General features: G+C 61.6%; 1 protein-coding gene across 6 annotated transcripts in view; it reads left to right on the top strand.

Annotated features, from left to right (window-relative positions):
* BAIAP2 (BAR/IMD domain containing adaptor protein 2) overlaps positions 1–21,140 on the top strand; it is a 64,197-nt gene that overhangs the window by 33,501 nt on the left and 9,556 nt on the right. For all 6 annotated transcript variants that reach the window (XR_005721761.1, XR_005721762.1, XM_040244795.1 and 3 more), the window contains exons 4-12: positions 4,297–4,358; positions 4,850–4,921; positions 5,502–5,639; positions 14,232–14,384; positions 17,327–17,551; positions 17,698–17,899; positions 18,553–18,754; positions 19,705–19,773; positions 20,120–20,282. Coding sequence is in view for 4 of the 6 variants with exons in the window: in XM_040244795.1 (XP_040100729.1) it covers positions 4,297–4,358; positions 4,850–4,921; positions 5,502–5,639; positions 14,232–14,384; positions 17,327–17,551; positions 17,698–17,899; positions 18,553–18,754; positions 19,705–19,773; positions 20,120–20,282 (1,286 nt within the window). In the remaining 2 variants the exon portion in view is untranslated. The remainder of the gene's footprint in view (positions 1–4,296; positions 4,359–4,849; positions 4,922–5,501; positions 5,640–14,231; positions 14,385–17,326; positions 17,552–17,697; positions 17,900–18,552; positions 18,755–19,704; positions 19,774–20,119; positions 20,283–21,140) is intronic.

Consider the following 21,140-nt stretch of genomic DNA (forward strand, 5'->3'; position numbering starts at 1 on the left):
ACTGACCTGGCGGCCTCCTCGCAGGGTAAACACTGGGTGGCAGGGCCGAGGAGGGCGTCGCCCGGTTCTCAGGTGCCTTTGTATGTTTCTGACGTGGTTCTGTCCCCCGTGAAGCCTCGTGGTACCCGTGTGTGCCCTTCTGTCTCTGCTCCCGAAGGGCCACTCTCTAACCCTCCTCAGTGCTAGGGTGGTCTGCCCACCACCCTCTCTGCAGCACCCGGGGGCCTGGCCACCTGCCCACTGCCCCCTGTGTTCACATGTCTCAGGACCCTGGCAGTCCCACCAGCTGGTAGCACTTGAGCTGGTTACCCTGCTCACCCACTGTTTGCTCCGGTGAGGCCAGGTCTGAGCTGCTACCTTAAACCTGGTTTTTTGAGTTTAGGACCCACCTGCGCTGTAGACCCAGACCTGGATTCCCAAAGAGGCCTGGTTCAAAGCCTGTGGCCTCCTCCTCCCTGGGCGGGGTGGGCCTGCAAAGGTGTGCCCCTCATGCTGTCCTTTGAGCTCGAAGAAGTGGGGAGGCACAAGGAACCCAGGGACGGGATGCGTCTCTGGCTGGCCCCCTGGCTCCAAGGACCTTCACTAGCCCACCTCCTAGGACCTGGAAGGGACTTGGGTAAAAAAGGACCAGTGAGTGTTCACACCGACGCCTGAGGCTCCCAGCTTTCCTGGGGAGCCGAGTTCAGGGCACAGCCTCATCTTGGGACTAAGTGACCATCTCCTGCAGCTGGCCCAGTGCCCCCATGATGCTCCGGGTCCACCACCCAGTGGCTCGCACACGCTCACACCACCACCTTGCAGATGTGTTCACGGAACTTACTGCAGTGGCTTGTAAAACACACTGGATAAGTTCCCCGAGTGGACCAGCTTGTGCAGCCACTGGCTTTTAGCTCAGAGCCATGTTCCTGTTCCCTGCATGCTCCCCAGGGACAGGTGGGGCCTGTGGCCAGGAGAGGCGATGGGGTTCGTCCCAGTACATTGGTGGAGCCTGGGGTGGAGCAGGGGCCAGAATCCTTGAGAATCTCTGCATACTCTTCTTGGCAACAAAAATTCCTTTTTTAAAGGATTTGCTCTTTGTTGTTTTTGCCTTTTTTCAAATGGTCTTGAATTAGTTGTGTACAGCCTTTTAAGGAAATACGTGTTTTCAGTTTGATCCGAATGTTAACTTATGATTCTGGGGCCTCAAGTATGGCCAACAACGCCACTTGCTCTGTGTTATTTATGGACTTCGTGTCACTTGAGAGAGCCCTTGGGGCCCGAGGGTGACCTGTGGGTCCAGACTTCGGTGCACACCATTCTTGACACAGGACAGTATCCCCATGGAGCAGATCAGATCTGAGGGATCCTCACCCCGCTCGGGAGCTGCAGGTCTGTGCCAGGCGGGTCAGGGTGGCGGCAGCCTGGCCTTGTCCTCTGGGCTACCCGCTTCTGTTTGTCTCTGTGGTTCCTTTTCAGCCAAGGACGGGGACCTTCTGTCCCCTGTTGTCCTTGGCCGGGCCCCTGGGATTGGGGTGGAGAAGCGGATCAGGGCTAGGAGAGGATGAGTAAGACGTGAGCAGTATCCTGCTGGGGCAGGTCGACCTCAGCTCAGCCCTGGGCGTGTGGTTGACCATCAACCATGCTGACCACGGGCGACCACGGTGGAGGCGGGGCCTTCTCGTCCCCAGGCGCCGCCCCTCCCTGTCACCCTCCGCCAGACAGCACCATCAGGTACAAGGTCAGGCTGCTCTTTGGACCCTGAAGGAAGTGACTTCCAGGGACTGACTCTTGGTCCCAGATGGGTGTGCCCCGTACCCTGGTCCCAGAGCTGGCGTCCTGGTGGCTCAGTAACGTTTATCAGCTTGGGTTGGGGGTCATGTCCCGGGAGCTCCAGGGTCTGCCCCTGTTGTGGCATCTCCCCGCCCCGTCCTCTCATTCCCCGCTCATGGGTGAGCGTGGTCCTGGAGGCAGACCCTGTGTGGCCCAGCCCTGGTCCCTCTGGTCACTTAGCTTCCTGGAGCCGCATGTCTACGAGAATATAGCCCTGGGGTGCTGCTGGGAGAGAGAAGGGAGACGGAGGTTCACGCACACAGCCACAAGTGTGCCCACTCCACACCCACGTGCAACATGGCCACACACGCTCACACCCACTCTCTCTGCATTCATGCAGGCACTCACTCCCACACACACCCTGTGTACCCACATGCAACACGCCTTTCCCCACTCACACCCACACAGGCACTGCGTTCACACCCACGTGCTCACTCCCGCTCACGCGCTGTGGTGCGGGCCCTGCCTGCGAGCACCCTTCACAGCCTCAGGCTGGGTCTGGGCGTCTTCCTCCCTCCACACGGGAGAGAGGAAGCCAGCCTGGGTTCTGTGTTTCCTCACGTATTGCCTGGGAGGGGGTCTCCTCTCCACTGGCACAGGTGGCAGGCTGGACATTCAGCCCAGGGCCTGGTGAACCCCAGCCATGTGTGATCCTACCCCATGACCAAGGGGACCTGCCAACATGCTTGTCTCTCCTCTTTTGGCTGCACCTCACGGCTTGCAGTATCTTAGTTCCCAGACCAGGGATTGAATTCGTGCCCTCAACAGTAAAATTGCCAAGTCCTAACCTGGGAGGGATTGGGGGCAGAAGGAGAAGGGGACGACAGAGGATGAGATGGCTGGATGGCATCACCGAGTTGATGGACGTGAGTCTGAGTGAACTCCAAGAGTTAGTGATGGACAGGTAGGCCTGGCGTGCTCTAATTCACGGGGTCACAAAGAGTCAGACACGACTGAGCGACTGAACTGAACTGAACCACTAGACCACCAGGAAAACCACCGCCCCCCACCATGTCTCCTGATGGGGACGTGCGGTTGGCTTTGCAGGGCCTGTTCCCTAGCACACGAGGGCTCCTCCCAGCCGCCAGATGACCCTGGGGCTCCTTCAGAGGCACTCTCGTCTCTTCCTCCTCCCTCAATAGACATCCGTATGTCCAAGACGAAGCCTGTCTTTTGGGATCTCAGTCCAGCAGCACGCTGAGAGAGAGAACTCAGAACTCAGACAGGAGGCAGGGCTCCAGGGCCTGCAGGGTGGAAGTGGGCACTGCAGCCACCTAACAGCCCACTGACCTTGGGCAGCCTGCCCCAAGGATTGGTGGAGATCTGACCACGTGTGGTCAGTGGTCACCATGCCTTGTGGTCATCAGGGCTGAGAGCAGCTGGTAGAATGGCCTGATGACCAGGAGGAGCTGGCCTCTCCCAAACCCCACTGTGTTTCTGGGAGGGAACGTGACCCCAGGGATCACCTGCCTGCCATCCATGTGACCTTGGAGGGCAGACAGCATTGTCCCTTTAGGGCAGGAGCCACAGGAACCGTCCTGCTTTCTAGCAAGCCTTGTGGAGACCAGGGGTGCTCCTCATGGCTGCCCCCCAAAGAATTCTCTGGATCATGTGAGCCCTGAGTGGCCTGGCCATGAGGGGAGGGACATCCTGGTGTAAGGAGCACTTCCGGGACACTTAGTCAGCAGGTCCCGAGGGCAGGGACAGGCCTTCCTCCATGTGGCCACAGTGCGTGGTCAGCACCTGTTTAGCAAATACTTGCCAGTGAAATGAATGCAGCCCACACTGCCCATTCCAGACCCACTCTCTGCAGGGGAGGAAGTGAGCCATTTGTCCAGGGAGGTCCTTTGTGCTGACTCGGTGGGTGTGGGCAGTGGCCCTGAGGGTCACTGGAGGCGGTTGTTGTGTCTGCCCCAGCCTGGAGCTTCTATACCACGGCGTTGAATTGGGGTGCTGGGTGTTGGGGCTCTGCTGACCATAGCGTGTCTTGGGCCATGGGTCCTTCCCTCTACAGTCGCCCAGCCTTCCACACCATGTCCCAGGACACACGGGCTACTCGCTGAGGCTGCCACCTCTGCCTGGGCCCGAGGTGGGTGGGCCAGTGGTAGTTGGCGCCTGCGAGTGAGAGGAGATGCCAGTGCTCATGGGATTGCAGGCAGGGTTAAAACCTGCAAAAGTAGGGCCTCTCATCCGACCTCTACCATAAACCTTGGCTCCGATGCAGATACCCGCAAGCCCCCAGAGACGTCAAGCAACTGTGCGTCCTTCTTGTTCTAGAATTTCCCGTCTCTCTGGGTGGCATCACCTGGAGAGGCACCCCTCCCCCCGCCCCCAGCGCACCCCTGCCCACCTGCCAATCCCCAGACCACTGCAACCCCAGTGCCCGGCCTGCCAGTGTGTGCTCCCCAGCCATGGAGGGGTGATGGGGCAGTGATTCTGAGGCTCTCGCTTCCCTTCTGCTTTTCTCTCCTGCCGTCTGCCTTCCAGGGGACGTTCTCTTCCAGATGGCCGAAGTCCACAGGCAGATTCAGAATCAGCTGGAAGAAATGGTGAGTCGCAGCCTCCCAGGGAGGCCAGGGGAGGGAGGGGCAGCTGCAGGTGGGCTAGCACTGTCGGAGGGGAGGGGAGGAGGTGAGCGTGTGCTTCGCCGCGCGTCCCCTAGGGAGGCCTGTGCTGCCCTGGGTCACACTCGGTTCTGGGGCATACCCAGGGCCCAAGACAGAAGTCATATATGAAGGAAGTGACCATCGTGGGGCTTAGGGGTATACAGGAGGACCTGAGAGAACAGGGCACAGGCCAGATGGGGTCTTACACTCAGCTGGCCACGAAGGCCAGGCTCCAGTTCAGCACTCTCTCCCAGGGCCGCCTGTTTCCTCGGGGCCACCAGGGTCATTGACTCACGGGTCAGACAGGCTCCTCTCTTCCCTGGGGGTACCCAGCATCCTGGGCACCCTTGTCGTAGTGACTGGCCCCCTCTCCTAGGCAGCTCCCTCCCTCGGGGCGTACGTCAGAGCTGACCTCTATTTTCTCTCCGTACCAGCTGAAGTCTTTTCACAACGAGCTGCTCACGCAGCTGGAGCAGAAGGTGGAGCTGGACTCCAGGTACCTGAGTGTAAGTAGCCCACCCGTACCTGCTGGTCTGCCTGCCCTGCTCGGGCTCTGTGTGAATACTTCCCTCGGTCCAAGGGGTTTCCAGCTCCCTGTGAGCTCTGCGTCCTGTGGTTTCCCGCAGCTCCTCTGACATTTCGTGCCCCTTTGAGACCGAGCGTGACCCCGTGGGTGGACTCCTGCATCGGATGCCCCATGCGCCCTGGTCCTCTGCCCCTGCCTCTCAGCTGCTTTTAGTAAGAACGATGATATGCAGTGGCCATCGTGTGGAACCTGCACGAACACTTCTGACCTGCTGTCATGAGTTTCCTTGTCCCGTCCCCTCCCCCAGGTCGACCAGAAGGGCGAGGGGTCAGACGGTGCTCATTACACAGATTCACACCATTCCCGCCCTGGGGTGGAAGAGGGAAGCCCAGCTAGCAGTCCCAGCCCTGATCTTTATCTCCAGGGTGCGCAGAGCTGAGGCCTCAGGTTTGCAGCTGCACAAGTCCTGCCATCCACGAGCTTGGGCCGCTGTGGCCCTGTGGAGAGCGGGAGGGGCACGCTGGCTCACTGCCCACATTGTTTTGGCATTCGTTTCTCAGGCTGCACTGAAGAAATACCAGACGGAGCAGAGGAGCAAAGGTGACGCACTGGACAAGTGCCAAGCTGAGCTGAAGAAACTCCGCAAAAAGAGCCAAGGGAGCAAAAACCCCCAGAAATACTCGGACAAGGAGCTGCAGGTAGGACTCGGCTGCACGTGCTGGGTGCTCTGCCTGCAGGGACATGCCGGAGGGCTCGGGCCCCTATTACGGTGTCAGGACTCTCAGTCCTTTCAGAGAGCAGTGAAGGGCAGGGCCTCCTGATGGATCAGACCCAGGCTCCACTCTCCTGGGGGATTTCCAGTGGGGGTGCCCTACGTCCCAGAGCTGGCAGCCCCGTCCTGCAGCCTCGGTGGGTGCCGTGGCTCTCCGCCAAAGGAGCAGAACCCACAGGGAACCTTCCTGCCTCCGAGAGAGACCTCAGACCGCTACTCTGATTCGCTACTCACGAATGCCCACACCCAGCGTGGGCTCAGAGCCTCCAGCAGGCAGACACTGGCCTGTTCAGCATCTTGGGGGCCCTGCGGTGTGAGGCAGATGGCACTGCAGGACATGGGAGGCACAGCCCTGGCTGCAGGCATTGTGTGCTGGGGTGGGGGCAAGGAATTAGGACAGCATGGCCCGTGACAGGCATGGCCCTGATGCACCTGCCTCACCAGAACCCCGCCGCCAGTTGACACAGATCGGGCCCAGACGCTGCTCTCCAAGGTCGTGCGTCCGAGGAGGAGAAACAGGACAGCCACCCCCCCAACCCGGTCAGCAGTGGAAGCTCTCCTGGGCACAAGCGTGGGTGACCGCTGGGGTGGACCCTCCACTCCTAAAGCCCTGCTCTTCCTGCCGGCATCAGGGCAGCAAGTCTGGGGGCACCACATACACCATCAGGGCCTCCCTGCATGGCATGCCCCCTGGTGCCAACACCACTGTCCTCAAGCACCTCTGGAGCCCTCCAGGGCCACGAGGCTGCTCCTGGCCACTTGAGTAAGGCGTGGACAAGCAAGGCCCCCTGCTCCCCCGGAGCGGCCCGGCCTCTGCGCCCTCTGTACCTGGGGCTCCTGGTGGAGAGGATGGACAGGGTGACAGCTGAGTACCACAACCCGCCATGCAGGAAGCAGCCACGCTGGCAGGGGAGCAGGCTTCTGCAGCCCCTTCCTCAAGAGTTTCTCACGGAGTTGCAGTAATAACCCAGCTCCAGCCTCTCTGTAGCATCTTTCACTTTCTCAAGCCCACCCCCACCCCTCTTCTCTACCTGCGCCTTAGCCTCCTGAGGGTGCTATTGCAGTGTTAATAGCCTCGGTTGTTCCAGTCAGGGGCGGGGTAGGTCTGTGTTCACCCTGTCCCTCCCAGCATCCAGCACAGGCTGCTCACGTGGTAACAGGCAGTACGTGATGTTGTTCCAGTTATCTTCCAAGGGCAGGAAGCAGAGCGGCAGTCCGACAAGTGTTTCTTGTTCCCCGGTGACGCTGAACCTGAGAGGCCAGGCTGGGGGTCGTCAGAGTCCTTCACCCCATGTCTGTGCGGCAGGGGGTGGGCGCTTGGTTTGCTCTGAGCCGGTAGAAGGGACACCAGCCGCCTGTCCCGTGGACAGCTCTGGTCTGCCTGGTGGCCTGTGGGGATGCCCAGCCCACCCGAGCATCTGAGGGCCCCTCAGCACCTGGGGCTGTTCTTTCTGATTCTTGGAACCTTTGCGGACCTGGCCCAGGAGCCAGGCTCTGATGTCTGCTTTGAGGTGCGGCTGCTGGGGGCTGGACAGGCCCTGGGCCCTTCTGGTGTGACAGCCCTCCCCTCCCCACCGTTTCCCTGGGAAGAGTGCCTGGCTGGCAGGGCAGGCGTGCTGAGTTGGCCGGGCCCTTTGCCTTGGTCAAGGTCCTGCGAGCCACAGGAAGTGGCTTGTTGAAGACTCACTGGGGGGAGAAGGACTCTGCTCTCCCCGTCTGTTTCTTGGGACGCCCCTCCGCCCGCAGTGCTCCCACACGGGCCACCCAGGAGCAGATGAGCCGTGGGGGCAGCTCCGTCCACCCAGACTGTAGTTCACGGCCCTGCCCTGGAGAGCCCGGCCTCACCTGGACCGCAGTAGACTCGGCTGCTAGACGTGCTCGCTGCAGGCAGGTGTACTCGTGCACTATCACCGAGTGGGGGTGGATTCCGGACTGTGGGCCCCTGGGGAAGTGGGCAAGGACCCCAGGCACTGGCGACCCCTGCTCCCTCGGAGCCTCTGTGTGTCCCCAGAGTCTCTTGCACCCTGGGACCTTCACCGGGCTCTGGGCCATGTGTGGCCCAGTGGGCAGTATGTGTAGGTAGGGGTGATCCCAAGCCCCATGGCTGGCACAGGGGCCCCACCTGGACATCCCCGAGCCACAGCCTGGGCTGACCTGAGCTGTGACACCCCTTGGCAGAGGAGATGGGACACCCAGACTGATGGAGCCCTGTGGCTCTGGTGTCCAGCTGTGGGTGTGCGCCCAGGGCTCCCACAGGCGGCTGATTCAGTGCTCCCGAGACAGGTGGGCTTGCCTGGGGCGATCCCTGGGGTCACCTGTGAGCCTTCTGGAGCCCCTGGCCCACATGTTCCACTTCTGACTAGAGCTCAGTGTGGACAGGACACTCACCAGGGAGGGTAGAGAGGCTTCTGGGCACCTGCCAGGCACAGGTCAACCCTTGGAGCAGCCACATGCCTCCCCAAGGCGCCACTGCTGCCGAGCGGCCCGTCTGCGCTGAGCACTGAGGTGGGGCTGTGCCCGCGGGTCACACTCCATGGGTGGTGCAGGGGGAGACTGACCGCCAGTCAGTCTGTGACGGGTTCCCCGTGATGGGGACTGGGTCAGAGCTGGCCAGCTTCAGGAACTGCTGGTAATTGAGACTGTGTTTTGGGATTTCCATGAAGAGAACTGATTTTAGGTCAGGAATTAGGCACTTAGAGGCATTTGGGGCGCAAACTAGGACGCAGGCTTCTTTCTAGAAATAGGGAGCGCCCCAAGTGCTGACCACGTGGCGAGGTCACGCTCCACACCTCTGGTCACCGCTGTGCTCACAGGCGCAGAAGTGCCACGGGGCGGTCGTGGAGGACGCACCGCATGTCTGACAGTGTGTGGTCACAGGCCTTGTCTGGCGCCGTCTCTGGCCTGGGGTCCTCCTCCCCAGGCCTGGGTGCATAGCTGTATCATAGCCTGAGTGTCAGGTTCTCCAGGCTTAGAGGTGATTCTGATGGGCAGCTGCCCCCCTGGCTCGTCGGCGGTCTCCAGGGCTTCTGACAGAAGGGTCTGGGCTGGGGTGTGGCTGTGCCATGAGCCGTCCCAAGTGAAGCCCTTTGGGAAGGTGGGGCTGGCCAGACTCTGGGTACGCGTCCCCGTCACAGATCCTGCAGGACCTGGCCAAGGATTTCTTCCGTTTCTGTTTCCCTCGGCCCCACCCCCAGCCCAGCTCTGATTAGGTAGGAGTCCTCGGCCTCCAAGGGGCACCGTGACTGTTAGAAAACCCAGCAGTCAACATGCCTTTGGGATTCACATTGTTGTGTGACGTGTGACCAGCAGGGGTCATGGGGACACAGCGTGTCCTTCCCATCCGTGTGCAGGCTCTGAGGGAGGGGCCGCTGAGACTGCAGTGGAGAGGTGAGAGCCCAGGAAGAGAAGGCTGGAGGCAGATGGGTGGGCATAGATGTGGGGCAGGGTCACCCCCGGTGTGGGCCAAACCGGCTTCCTGAGTGCAGCAGGCCAGGGCCCTCGACCATCCCTGCCCACCCAGCACCAGGTCCTTAGCAGCCTGGTCCTTGGAGCTGCTGACTCTGGCAGGCTCCTGCTGTCAGGAGAGCAGATGGCCCAGCCACCCCAGCCCACCCACCCACTGCAGTTGGGGTTGCCAGGGGACCCAGAACTACCGAGAGCCCCCTTGTGTCCTGAGCCATCCTCTGCTCTCCCTCTCTGAGATGCTGAGAGCAGGGCCTCGGGTGTTCTAGCCTGTGGGGTGTGGGCTGTCGCCGGGGCTGGTGTTGACTGAAGCAGGCGGTTCCGGCAGTCGGCTCCCCCTCCCTGGACTCAGATTGCGGTCTGAGAAAGGGGAGAGATTCGTTCTATTTAAAGGGATGTGTAATTAACAAAGCAAAAACAAAATAACCATAATTTAGATCTTCAAAAACAGTAATGGCAGAGGCTGGTCCCGATAACACATGAGGTTTGACAGCAGTGGTTTAAGCCCCTTGTGTGTCTGCTGTTCTCGTTTTAAAGAGCTCTTCAGTGCGAAAGGCATCTATGGACAAGACATCCCAGCAGTGGGATGTCTTCTTTCCTTGGAGTATAAGCAGAGGCCCTCTGGGTAAAAGCAACGGAAAAGCCAGAGTATCCTCTTAGGGCTTCTGGGTCCAGAGATGCATCAGCTGCTCGGTCCTCTGGGGGACTCTCCCCCACCCCCCGCCCCCCCGCCGCCCCGTAACCTGCCCCCAGTTCCCCAGATTAAGCCCCCCCAGTGGGCTGCCTGGCTGGATAACACTGTGAGGAATCTGGAGCATCTTCTGCTTTCAGGGCTGAGAGGACTTTTGGGGGCAGCGCCAGGCACGTGGCACCTTTTTGCACTGAGAGGTGGGCACATAATAAATGTGATACAGGAAAACTGTTTTACTGGGCAGAACACGTCTAGAGTGTTATCTAGACACGTAATCGTTGCAACAGATACTAGTGATGTGGGTTGCATTCGTCTCTTTCCTGCTGAGTTTTTGAAATTGGATGTGAATTCCGTACCTGCGAAACCTCTGGGGTCACGTGAGGAGGGGCTGCCTAGTTGGGTGGTGACGTTCTGGCTCAGCCCCTGAGGAACCTGAGACCCGAAGGGTCCAGAGACTTGGCCACCCAGCAAGTGGGCACGGGAGCCCAGGCTCTGCCCTCCTCTAGGTCCCAGGGCAGCAAAGCAGACCCCAGACCCAGGTGGCGTGGATCCCAGCAGCCACCGAAGGCCTTGGCTCAGGGTGCTCACAGGTTGCTAAGACCCGTCCCCTTGGGCCTCAAGGCTTTTGTCAGCGTGTCCAGCCCACTGGTGTGGACAGAAGTGGCCCCACATTCTTTCCTGGGGTCTGGGCACGGGGATGCGGTGGGCACGCCCCTCCCAGCACATTCTTCCTGGACTCCAGTGGGTAAGTGTACCCGGCAGCGCGTGGGCAGTGGGATCTTTTTGGTCACGGAACCCCTTGCCAATCTAGTGATGGTTGTGGGCCCCTTCTCGGGAAAATGGCAGCCTGGGCCCCCGGGTCTGTGTCGCCTGCGAGGGGCACTGTGCTCTCTGCCTGAGAATGTGCCCACAGCACGTGCCCCATACTGCTGACTGCTGGCTTTTCCGCCTGCTGGCCTACAGGAAGGAGGGCACACTTGCCCTCTGCTCAGTCCTGGTCCCCAGCCCTGCTTGGAGCTCTTGTGCTTAAGAGAGATTCTTAACAATCCCCTGAACCGAAGGCTGGCCATCCTGTTCTTGGCCTGGGCACAGGGTGCATCAGACCAGAGAGGGACACAGGCCCGGTCAGCGGGCTCCAGGGAAGCCACTGGCTGCCCCCAGAATGTACCCAGTGACTGGATGCAGCTGGGGGCATCCCATTCCTGCTGTTCCTTTCTGTCCATCACAGCTGCCGGGGTTCTCTCCTTGTCTCCTTGGAGTGATGGTTATGGGCAGTGACAGCTGAGGGCCAGGGATCCCACTGTCATTCCCCAGCTGCAGCGGTTAGGGACTGCATGGGGCTTCTGAGAAATTTGGAGAAACGTGGGAAAGCTGGGTGGCCTATCGGGTGAGGGAGACCAGAGCCCCGGGTGTTTGCTAGAACGCCCCTCCCCCGCTCTGAGTCACTGGGCCGCTCCGCAGAGACGTGTGTCCCGATTACTTTTGTCTTCTCGGATTACAGGGCTGTTCAGCCCAGGGTGACTAAGTGGGAGCGTTCCGTGGGTCTTAAATGCTTTCAGCTGGGTGTTTCTATAGTGCCGTCGCCATAGCACCCGCTAAGCCAGGAGCAGGGGTTGGGGGTGGGGAGGCAGGACGCTGGGAGCCTGGCCACGGTGCCCGCCTGCAGCGGCCCGCCTGGGCTCAGGCCATTTTCTGTGGCCTATTTGGAACTCAGGGCTGTCGGGTGAGGCACGTTCTGTCCTCTGCCCGTCCCAGAGAGTGCGGGCACTCCTACATGTTTGGGAATGTCCCCTGCCCACAGCGGCCAGTGTGGCCTCGGGTGTCCTCCTCTCCCGCCCCTTTGGACGCGAAGCTCCTCACTCGGCCTAGATTTCTAGGGTCTGCCCTTCAAAGTGGTGGCCTCTCTCTGCAAGGAGGCAGCTTTGGGGAAGGAGGTCAGGAGGGCTGGCAGTTATTCCTCGACAGAAATGGCAGCCTGGGTCCTGGCCGGATGCTGGGGGAGGAGGAAGGGTCAGCTCTCCTGGGCTGGGCACCCCAGCCAGGGCGACGTCTCTCCTGCCCCATCCTGGGCAGGTGTGGTCCTGGAAAGACACTGCGTGGCTCCGGGAGCCCCTGGGTCCCTGCCTGAGACCTGAGCTGCTTCTGGCCGATCTTGGGGCTCGTTTGACTAAATGGAAATCTTAAAAATAAACCACCACTTCCTCCCCCGGCACGAGAGGCTGCCAGGCAGCTAATGAGGCCAGCACCCCGCGCCAGCTTGCCCGGAGCCGGTTTCTTTCCCCTCTAGAGAGTGGGAACATTGAGGTGAAAGACGTTACCGCAGCCTGAAAACCCAGAAACCAGCTGCAGGAAGGACAGCGACGCCGGGCGGTGCGAGGAGGAGCCGTCCTCAGCAGCGGGCTCAGGGTGGGTGGACCCGGGGGGCCCGCGTCCTGGTTTACACCGCTGTCCTGGGGTGACCGCTCACGGAGGTGCCTTTCTCTGCCCCCAAAGGCTCTGCTTAGGTGACCGTGGGTGCCTCCTTTGGGCCTGCCTTCTCGAGGCTCTGTGCTGACTTCTCAGGGCCTCAACCTTTTCACTCCACGCCCACCCTGCCTCCCAGGCCTGCCTGGTGCTGGAGCGGCGCCCCAGGAGGGTGGGAGGTGGTGACCCCAGGGACCGGCTGGCTGGGGCTTTTACTGGGATTAAACCCCAAACTTCCCCTTCTAGAGCTTTGCAGAGACTCTAGAAGCCCCTTAGGGGGTTCTCGGGATCACAGCTGAGCCCAGGAGCGCCCATGTGCTCGAGAGCAGGCAGAGGGAGGCATCTTGGTTCAGGGCTGCTTGAAGCCTGCAGGGCCACACCGATGTTCCACTGTCCCCCGGAGCGGGTAGGACAGCCACGGAGCAGAGTGGGCGGAGGCCCTCGGGGGGTCTCCGTGTAGTGCCGGGTTGCTGTTTAGGTGATGGGGCGTGGGCAGCAGGGGCCTGCATCAGTGTCCCCATCTCAGCGAGCCCTGTCCCTTCCAGGCCCTTGTGTCCAGCAGGTGTTCCCACCCTCAGGCCTCTTGTCCACGTCGGGGCTTTGGGGTGTGAGCCAGCCCCTTGGTGGGCGGCATCTGAAGGGTCCTTCCACACAGCATGGCCTTGCCCACCGTGGCACCCTGCATCTGCAGACTCCCCCGCTTCCTGGAGGAGCCACTCTGCAGACTGGAAGGGCAGAGGCTGGAGGTCTGGGTGCGCACGTGTTTCATAACGTGGGGCTCAGGGACGGGAGGTGGAGGCAGCCAGCAGGGCTGCCCTGAGGGCCTCTCCCCTCCTGCTCGGACTTTGTCAGACAAACCTTGTGGCCTGGCCGGCCCTGCGGCTGCTCAGGAGGGCCAAGGCAGACTCCTCCAGGGTGGGGGATGTGGAGGCCCGTTTAAGCTGCTCTCTCAGGGCGAGGAGAGTGGAGTTCAGTGTTGAAGGCAGGGTAGTCTGCAGGTGTAAGGGGAGCAGGGTCCCTGTCCTGGTGAGAGTGCTGGGCAGGCAGGCTCACACTGGCAGAGGCTTGAGCTGGGGACAGAGCTGGGTGCTGCTGCGAGGGGGGGCAGGGAGGGGCCAGGAACAGCCTGCACTGTGCCCACCCGGCTCCTCACCACCCACCCATGCTGAGTCAGAGCTGTTGGGGAGGCGGTGAGTCAGGCGGGGGAGGCCGCCCCCTCGTGGCCCGGGTCTGCCCCTGCCGGAGGATGGGGCTTGATTCTGTGAAGGCTGGTCTCCCCGGCCGACGGCGCGGTGGAAAGGGATCCCAGTTCAGGACAGAGGAGTCTGTGCCCCTTGTGGAGCGTGGAGTGGGCTTGGGGGAGAGAAGGGAGACAGGGGGCTGGAAGGCGCTCCTGCGTCCCAGAGGTGGGGCTGTACACAGACGCGGGGGCCCTGCAGGCCTCCCTGGGACAGCTGCCCCCAGTCTCACTGGAAGTGTTACTGGAACTTTCCATCCTGCAGAACCAGAGCGTTCTGGTGTGCTGTAGCATCGAACTGTGCGCTCTGCCCACCCCCGTGGGATTCGCGCGTGAACTAGTCATTCTCGAATGCACAGTGCCAGCTGAGCTGTCCTGGTCTTCTGACTGTTGGGATGGCTTTTATGGTTGGTGTCGGGGTCTGAGGGAGGTGCCACACCAGCCTCACCGGGCAGTCTGCCACGTGGTCCCCACACATGCAGCTGCCAGGGCACCAGAGGGCAGTGGCTCAGCAGGATAGCCTCATGGCCAAAGTGAGTCACACAGCCAAGCGCCCACCCCAGTGGGCTGGCCGGGAGGTGTGCTCCCCCTCTGTGGGGCTGCTCAGAACGGGAGGTGATGGGGTGTTGTCCCGTTGTGGGCTCATCTGCCTCTCCCACCCCCAGTACATTGACGCCATCGGCAACAAGCAGGGTGAGCTGGAGAGCTACGTGTCCGACGGCTATAAGACTGCCCTCACCGAGGAGAGGCGGAGGTTCTGCTTCCTGGTGGAGAAGCAATGCGCCGTGGCCAAGAACTCCGCCGCCTACCACTCCAAGGTGGGTGCTTGCTCTGCGCGGGGCTGGGCCCTCACTGGCACAGACTGCCTCCCTGGGGAACATGGGGGCGTGCCCCACCTTGAGCTGTGATGAGGGAACACTGCTGAATGTCCTGTGCGTTTTCGATCTCCTCAGGAGGAGAGTTCTGGAAGGACAGTTACCAGGTCAAGGTTGCAGATGTTTTACAACTCCCAGCAGAAATTGCCAGGTGCTTTTTTTGAGAGCAATTACACCAGTAATTCAAGCTTTCCTGGTAGCTCTGACAGTAAAGAATCTGCTTGCAATGCAGGAGACCAGGGTTCAATCCCTGGGTCAGGAAAATCCCTTGGAGAAGGGAATGGCAACCCACTCCAATATTCTTGCCTAGAGAATTTCATGGACAGAGGAACCTGGCAAGCTACAGTCCATGGGGTCACAAAGAGTGGAACACGACTGAACAACTAACACTTAAAGTTTCACTTTTCACATCAATAGCCCACTGAGAGGGTCTTCTCCAGGGAGCAAGCTCTTTGGGAGGTGCTGCAGAACCAGCCCCTATAGAGGCCAGCTTAGCCCCCCAAAAGCTTCCCTGGTGGCTCAGAGGTTAAAGCGCCTGCCTGCAATGCGGGAGACCTGGGTTCGATCCCTGTGTTGGGAAGATTCCCCTGGAGAAGGAAATGGCAACCCACTCCAGTATTCTTGCCTGGAGAATCCCATGGAGAAAAGAGCCTTGTAGGCTACAGTCCATGGGGTCGCAAAGAGTCGGACACGACTGAGCGACTTCACTTTCACTTTAGCCCCCCGAAGCCAGCACCACCCAGAGGACACATCTCCCCTGAAAAAATAGATAGCTTCAGTGGGGCTTCTGTTCCCCATAGTCCACAGGTAGGAACTGGAGTGGGGTCAGAGGTGTCATCTGGAGCATTCCAGAATGTTCTGAGAGCTTAGGTGTGGTTAGGCAGCCCAAGCCCACCAGGGAGACCCTCATGTGTGTCCTTTTTCCATAAAGGGGTTCTGGGGGCAGCACCTCACACGTGTTTGATCTGACTCAGCTTCTGGTCCCCAGGCTGACAGACGCCCTCCGCCTCCACGGAGAGGCTCCTACCCACCTGGGCCTGCCCGAGGGCCTGCTGCTGCCACAGGTGCAGAGCAAGGACAGCGATGGGCCTTGTGTCCTCTGCAGGGTCAGGGTGGGGCCCCCCCGCCGCGTGAGACTTTGCGTTCAGGTCCCGTGCCTGGAGGGCTGGCTGGCAGCGGGGAGGTGCTTGCTAGAGCCGCAGTGCTCCGGCAAGGCCGCCGCAGCGCCCACGCGGCTCCAGCAGCCATGCGGCAGGCATGTGCGCCCTCTGGCGGCCGCTGGGCCCTATGGCTGCTTAGGAGAGCGCGGACCCATCCGTGCTGGAAGGAAAGCAGGAAAGCCATCCTTTTCTAGGATGCCACCATCTCTGTTTACTGCGCGAGGGCAGATCATGTGTATGCGAGATGACTTCCCAAGAAACTGGACCCCAGCCCCCCAGGAGGTTTGAGAAAGGCACAAGCTCCGGGTCTGGGGCACCAGGGCGTGAAGGCAGAGCCCCACCTGCTATTCCTAGCAGCAGGCAGCTAACATTTCCCTGTTGCCTGGGTTCAGGCCTGACAATGACAGGGCCGTCAACTGAGGGGGAGCCCTGAGCTGTCCCTGTTGGTGAGGGTTCCTGCTGACCCAGTTTTTCACCACCAGCCCAGACCCATCAACTGTTCCTTTCAGCCAGAGGCTGGATTGTAACTGTCTTCAGTTTGGGCCATTGCACAGGGAACGTGGCCACTGACATGTAAGCCAACTGCCCTGGCTGTTTGCCAGTTAAACATTCTATGCAGATGAGCAGCCAGCTCTCATGCAGGGGTCTGCTGGCCCCTGGTCTAAACCAGAAGTTGGGGGAGGAGCCCTGGCCTGCTCCGAAGGGCTGTTTGTCCAGCATACCCCAGGTTTCCCGTGTGGGTGCCACCTCCCTGCCCCAGACACAGGCCAAAAGAAGTGGGAAGATAAATGAGAGACAGTGAGGGCTGGACAGACCCATCCGAGGTCCTGGAGACCTTGACTGCCCTAAGCTCCACCCAGGGTGGGTCTGGGATCTGTGTGGAAACAGTTGTATCCCATGTCGCAGGGAGGGTAGCCCGCCTTGGCCAGAGAGCTAGGACAGGGGAAGGCAGAGCCGTCTCCAGGCCCCTAAGTGTGTCCATGCCATGGATCCAGGACCCCTGAATGGGCTGCAGGGGGTCTCAGGCTAATGTCTTGCTTTTGGCCACACCCCCACGCTGGGACCCTGGTCAGGCCGGGGGCTTCCTCGTGCTTTGTCAGGCCCTTGTGCCCTCCGGCCCCCTGTGTCCTGGGCAGACCCTGGAGCACACTGGAGGGACAGCTGGGCTCGAGGGCCCCTAGGTGGGGGGCGGTGGGGGCGCGGACCGCAGTTGGGCTCTGGGCAGCTCTGTCCCTTCCCCACAGTCCCCTCTCTGTCCCTGTGAGGTTTCCTGGCCCTCAAGTCTACCTGAACAGCACTCTTCCTAGTACCTCATGGTTGGCCCACAAAGAGCCTATCCTGTTCCATGGCTGACCACGTGGGCCCCTATTCTTTCAACTCCCTCAGTACCCTGGGGAGGCCCCTCTTGGGTCAGGCCTTGCTTTGACCTCATTCTGAGGGTCTCTCAGCTGGGGGGCATGCCGTACCATAGCCGGCCCCTTTCCCGGGTCGGGAGTCAGGGACTTAGAGGTGACCTACCTGGTTGAGGCACCCCACCTGGCAAAGAGCAGCCCGAGCCAGGTGTTTCTCTTCAGGAGCCGCCTGGTGCCATCTGGGAGCCAAGGGGCTGTGTCCGTGAGGTGGACCACAGGCCCTGGCCTCTCCCAGCCCTGCGGGGAAGCCCCCCGGCTGCGGGAGCCTGAGGCTGGCCCCCACACCCACCCTGTTCGGTTTCTTCCACTCTAGGGCAAGGAGCTGCTGGCGCAGAAGCTGCCGCTATGGCAGCAGGCCTGCGCCGACCCCAACAAGATCCCCGACCGCGCCGTGCAGCTAATGCAGCAGATGGGCAACAGTAACGGCTCCGTCCTCCCCAGCGGCCTGTCGGCCTCCAAGTCCAACCTGGTCATCTCAGACCCCATTCCGGGGGCCAAGCCCTTGCCAGTGCCCCCCGAACTGGCCCCGTTTGTGGGGGTAAGTCCTCACTTCAGAAAGTTCTGTGGGTGTGGGGATGGTTCCCCTTGGTGCCGGTGGTTGGCACCCTGGGGTGCCCTAAGAGGGGGCCTTGCCAGGCCCGGGCCCTCCTGCCACACCGCACCCATGCCGCCTCTTCTCAACAGCGGCTGTCTGCCCAGGAGAATGCACCCGTCATGAACGGCGTCTCGGGCCCAGACAGCGAGGACTACAACCCGTGGGCTGACCGCAAGGCTGCCCAGCCCAAGTCCACGTCTCCCCCGCAGTCTCAGAGCAAGCTGAGTGACTCCTACTCCAACACGCTTCCCGTGCGCAAAAGCGTGGCGCCCAAGAACAGCTACGCCACCAGTAAGCGCTCCACTGGGGCCCCAGGCCCACCCGGCCCACAGCAGTCACGGCATCCCCGAGGGGAGGCTGGGGGGAGCCCGGAGGCTCACAGGCACGTGTGTGTGCAGCACCCTGGGGACCACTTTGAGATTTCCATCCCAGATCCTTGAGTTTGACCAGGCTCCCCCGTGAAGTGAGTGTGGTAGGGCAGGGCAGTGCAGGGACGCCAGCAGCTCAGCCGGTGACAGGAGCGGATGAGTGACGCTGGAGGGCACTTTATTGACCGTGGGACCATTCCCTGCCCTGCCTCCAGCCCGTCTGCCATGGACAGCACTCCCCCTCCTGCAGCCCCAACAGTGGGCCTTGGCCTGGGAGGGTCTCCCCATTAGCAGATGGAAAAGCTGAGCCTAAGACCCAGAGAACTGCCCCAGCTAATGAGAGGCAGGTCAGAGGCCACATCCACACGCACCCTAGCTCCCAGCTCCTTCCAGAGTCTGAGCCAGACAGCCCTGGAGGCCTGGCAGTCATCCATGAGAGTGGGCCGCCCACCTCCAGGCCCACCTGGGGGCTCCGAGCGTCCCACGGTCAGACAGCTGAGCTGACGGGAGGGTGACCACGCCCTTTCCCACACGGGGTGGAGCTCCCCCTCACACCTGCCCTGACGTTCCTGGCAGCCGAGAACAAGACCCTGCCACGCTCGAGCTCCATGGCCGCTGGCCTGGAGCGCAACGGCCGCATGCGGGTCAAGGCCATTTTCTCCCACGCGGCCGGGGACAACAGCACCCTGCTGAGCTTCAAGGAGGGCGACCTCATCACCCTGCTGGTACCCGAGGCCCGAGACGGCTGGCACTACGGCGAGAGCGAGAAGACCAAGATGTGAGTCTGGCGGGGTCGTCAGCCTCCTGACCCAGGTCCCTGCGTCCTGGCTCTGGGTCCTCCTTCAGACCGATTATCCAGGTCCCACAGGTCCATTAGGAGGGACAGACGTGGCCGCAGGCCCCCACCAGCTCTCACTTCTATGTCCCTTGACTCAGCCCGGCAACCCCACATGTGTGTGTGGCCTCCCAGTCAGGAGAAGCCAGCCTTCCACCCCAGAGCCTTTCTGTGCATGTGAGCCACCCTTGTGAGGGTTCTAGAAGTGGCCTTGAGTCACGGGCCACACCTTCACAGCTCAGTTTGACACCTGTTGCCAAGAGGCTGTGCCAACGCCTGGCTCTTGCTCAGCCAGAAGCTGCCCAGGTCAGGGGCTGTCCCTTCCGACTGCCCCTACCACCCACCACCATCGTGCGTGTGTCTTTTGGTGGGCTGAGAGACCCCTGCCCGGGGCAGAATCAGCCTGCCTCCACCAGGAAGGGAGAGGCTGGGCTGAGCATGGCTCTGGCCTCCTGGCAAGCGCCACCCTGGGTGGGGGGCTCTGAGTGCCAAGGGGCACCCTCCCCATGGGGGCTCCAGGCAGCCTCCTGTTGGGGCTGTGGCTTCGCAGCCATGTGGAGCTGAGTCAGGAAACCCATCCTGCTTGTTGAAGAAGTTAGAGCCCTGCTCGGTCCTGGCACCTTCGCTCACCCACAGCCCCACTCCCGTCCAGGGCAGGGTGGCTCAGAGCTGGATGGATGCCCCAGTGGGGTCTCCTGGTCTCCCTGGAGTGTGTGCAGGGGTGTGAAGGCCAAATCCAAAGCTCCCGAGCACCAGGCCTTTTGGTGGAGGCACCCTGAACCCGCCTACCTACAGCCCCTGCTGCACCCCCTCCTCAAATGCATGCAGCTGGGCGGGGGAACGGGTGGGACCTGGGGCCAGCTGACGCACTCTGACGGGGCCTCCTGTTCCAGGCGGGGCTGGTTTCCCTTCTCCTACACCCGAGTCCTAGACAACGACGGCGGGGACAGGTTGCACATGAGGTGAGTGTGCTGACAGGGCAGGTGGCCTGTAGCTCGGGGCAGGGGCTGCATGTTTGAGACCCTTGGGTCCAGGGGTGTGGAGGTGCTGTGAGGGGTGGAGGTGTCTGAAAGCTGTGTGGGGTGGGGCGGGGGCTCACCTGAGACAGTTGCAAGGGTGAACTGGGCTCCCCCTACCACCCTGGCATGCTTCACGCTCTGCTTTTAAGCGGGGGCGGGGCAGGGGCTGGGGGAGGCCCAGGCCCACCCAGGCAGCATCACCGCTGCCTTCCATTCCGTCCTCCTTGTGGGGCCAAGGGAAGCAGGGGGCCCAGGTGGGCCTGGATGACCGCCCTGCCCACCCCCGCAGCCTGCAGCAGGGCAAGAGCAGCAGCACGGGTAACCTCCTGGACAAGGAGGACCTGGCCCTCCCGCCCCCCGACTACGGGACGTCCTCCCGGGCCTTCCCCACCCAGACAGCCGGCGCCTTCAAGCAGAGGCCCTATAGCGTGGCCGTGCCCGCGTTCTCGCAGGTGAGTGCGGGGCTGTGGCGGGGTCTGTAGGTGGGCGGGTTCAGGGTGCCCCCACCAAAAGGCCTGGTGCTCGGGAGCTTTGCATTTGGCCTTCACACCCCTGTAGTGATCTGCTCAGGGGTCACAGCCCAGCGTCCTCTATAGTCTCAGGGCTCCAGAGAAGCACGGTAACCCCTCTGTCTGCCCTCCCTGCAGCCTGGGGATCACTCTGGACGCCACCTCTTGGGAGAAGCCCCTTCCCTGAGACCCAGGAAGCTCCTGCAGTTGCAGTCGTAGTTGAGTGCCCTGTCTCTGCCTGAGATGTGACCAGAACCTTCTAGTTAGCGTGTGTCTGGGCTCTTAGGAGGCAGGGCCAGGCATGTTTGGTCAGCCTGCCTGGAACCAGGGAGCCAGGGGGGAAGATCAAGGCTTGGGTACCCAGCGGGTCCTCCAGTACAGGGTGGTCTTCAGGTCAAGGTGGGCCCGCGATGTGAGTGTGGACGGTCCCCACAGCTCTCCTGGGGAGCTCATGGGCTGGAGAGGGCCCAGACTTCCAGGATGTTAGCTGTGGTGGCATGGTGGGCAGGGGCCAGCAACTTTGTTCCATGCTGGTCTCCAGGTCAGGGCCTCACTCCACCTGGGGGCCAGGAGACCCAGGTGGGGGGAGAGGAATCAAAGAGAACTCCTATTTCTCTAGAATTTGGGCAGACAGAGTTGACCCAACAACGGGGGGTGGGGGTGCTCCCGGGGGCCTCCCATGTTGACAGTGTGCCATCAGAAGTGGGCAAGGCAGGGAAGGGCTCTGGGTATGTGGTGGCCAACTCGCCCTGTCCAGATGTCCGTGTCTGGTGGCTGTCATGAGCGGCCTCACCCACCCCT

Source organism: Oryx dammah, unplaced genomic scaffold, assembly GCF_014754425.2.
Source record: "Oryx dammah isolate SB20612 unplaced genomic scaffold, SCBI_Odam_1.1 HiC_scaffold_8, whole genome shotgun sequence".
NCBI lineage: Eukaryota > Metazoa > Chordata > Mammalia > Artiodactyla > Bovidae > Oryx > Oryx dammah.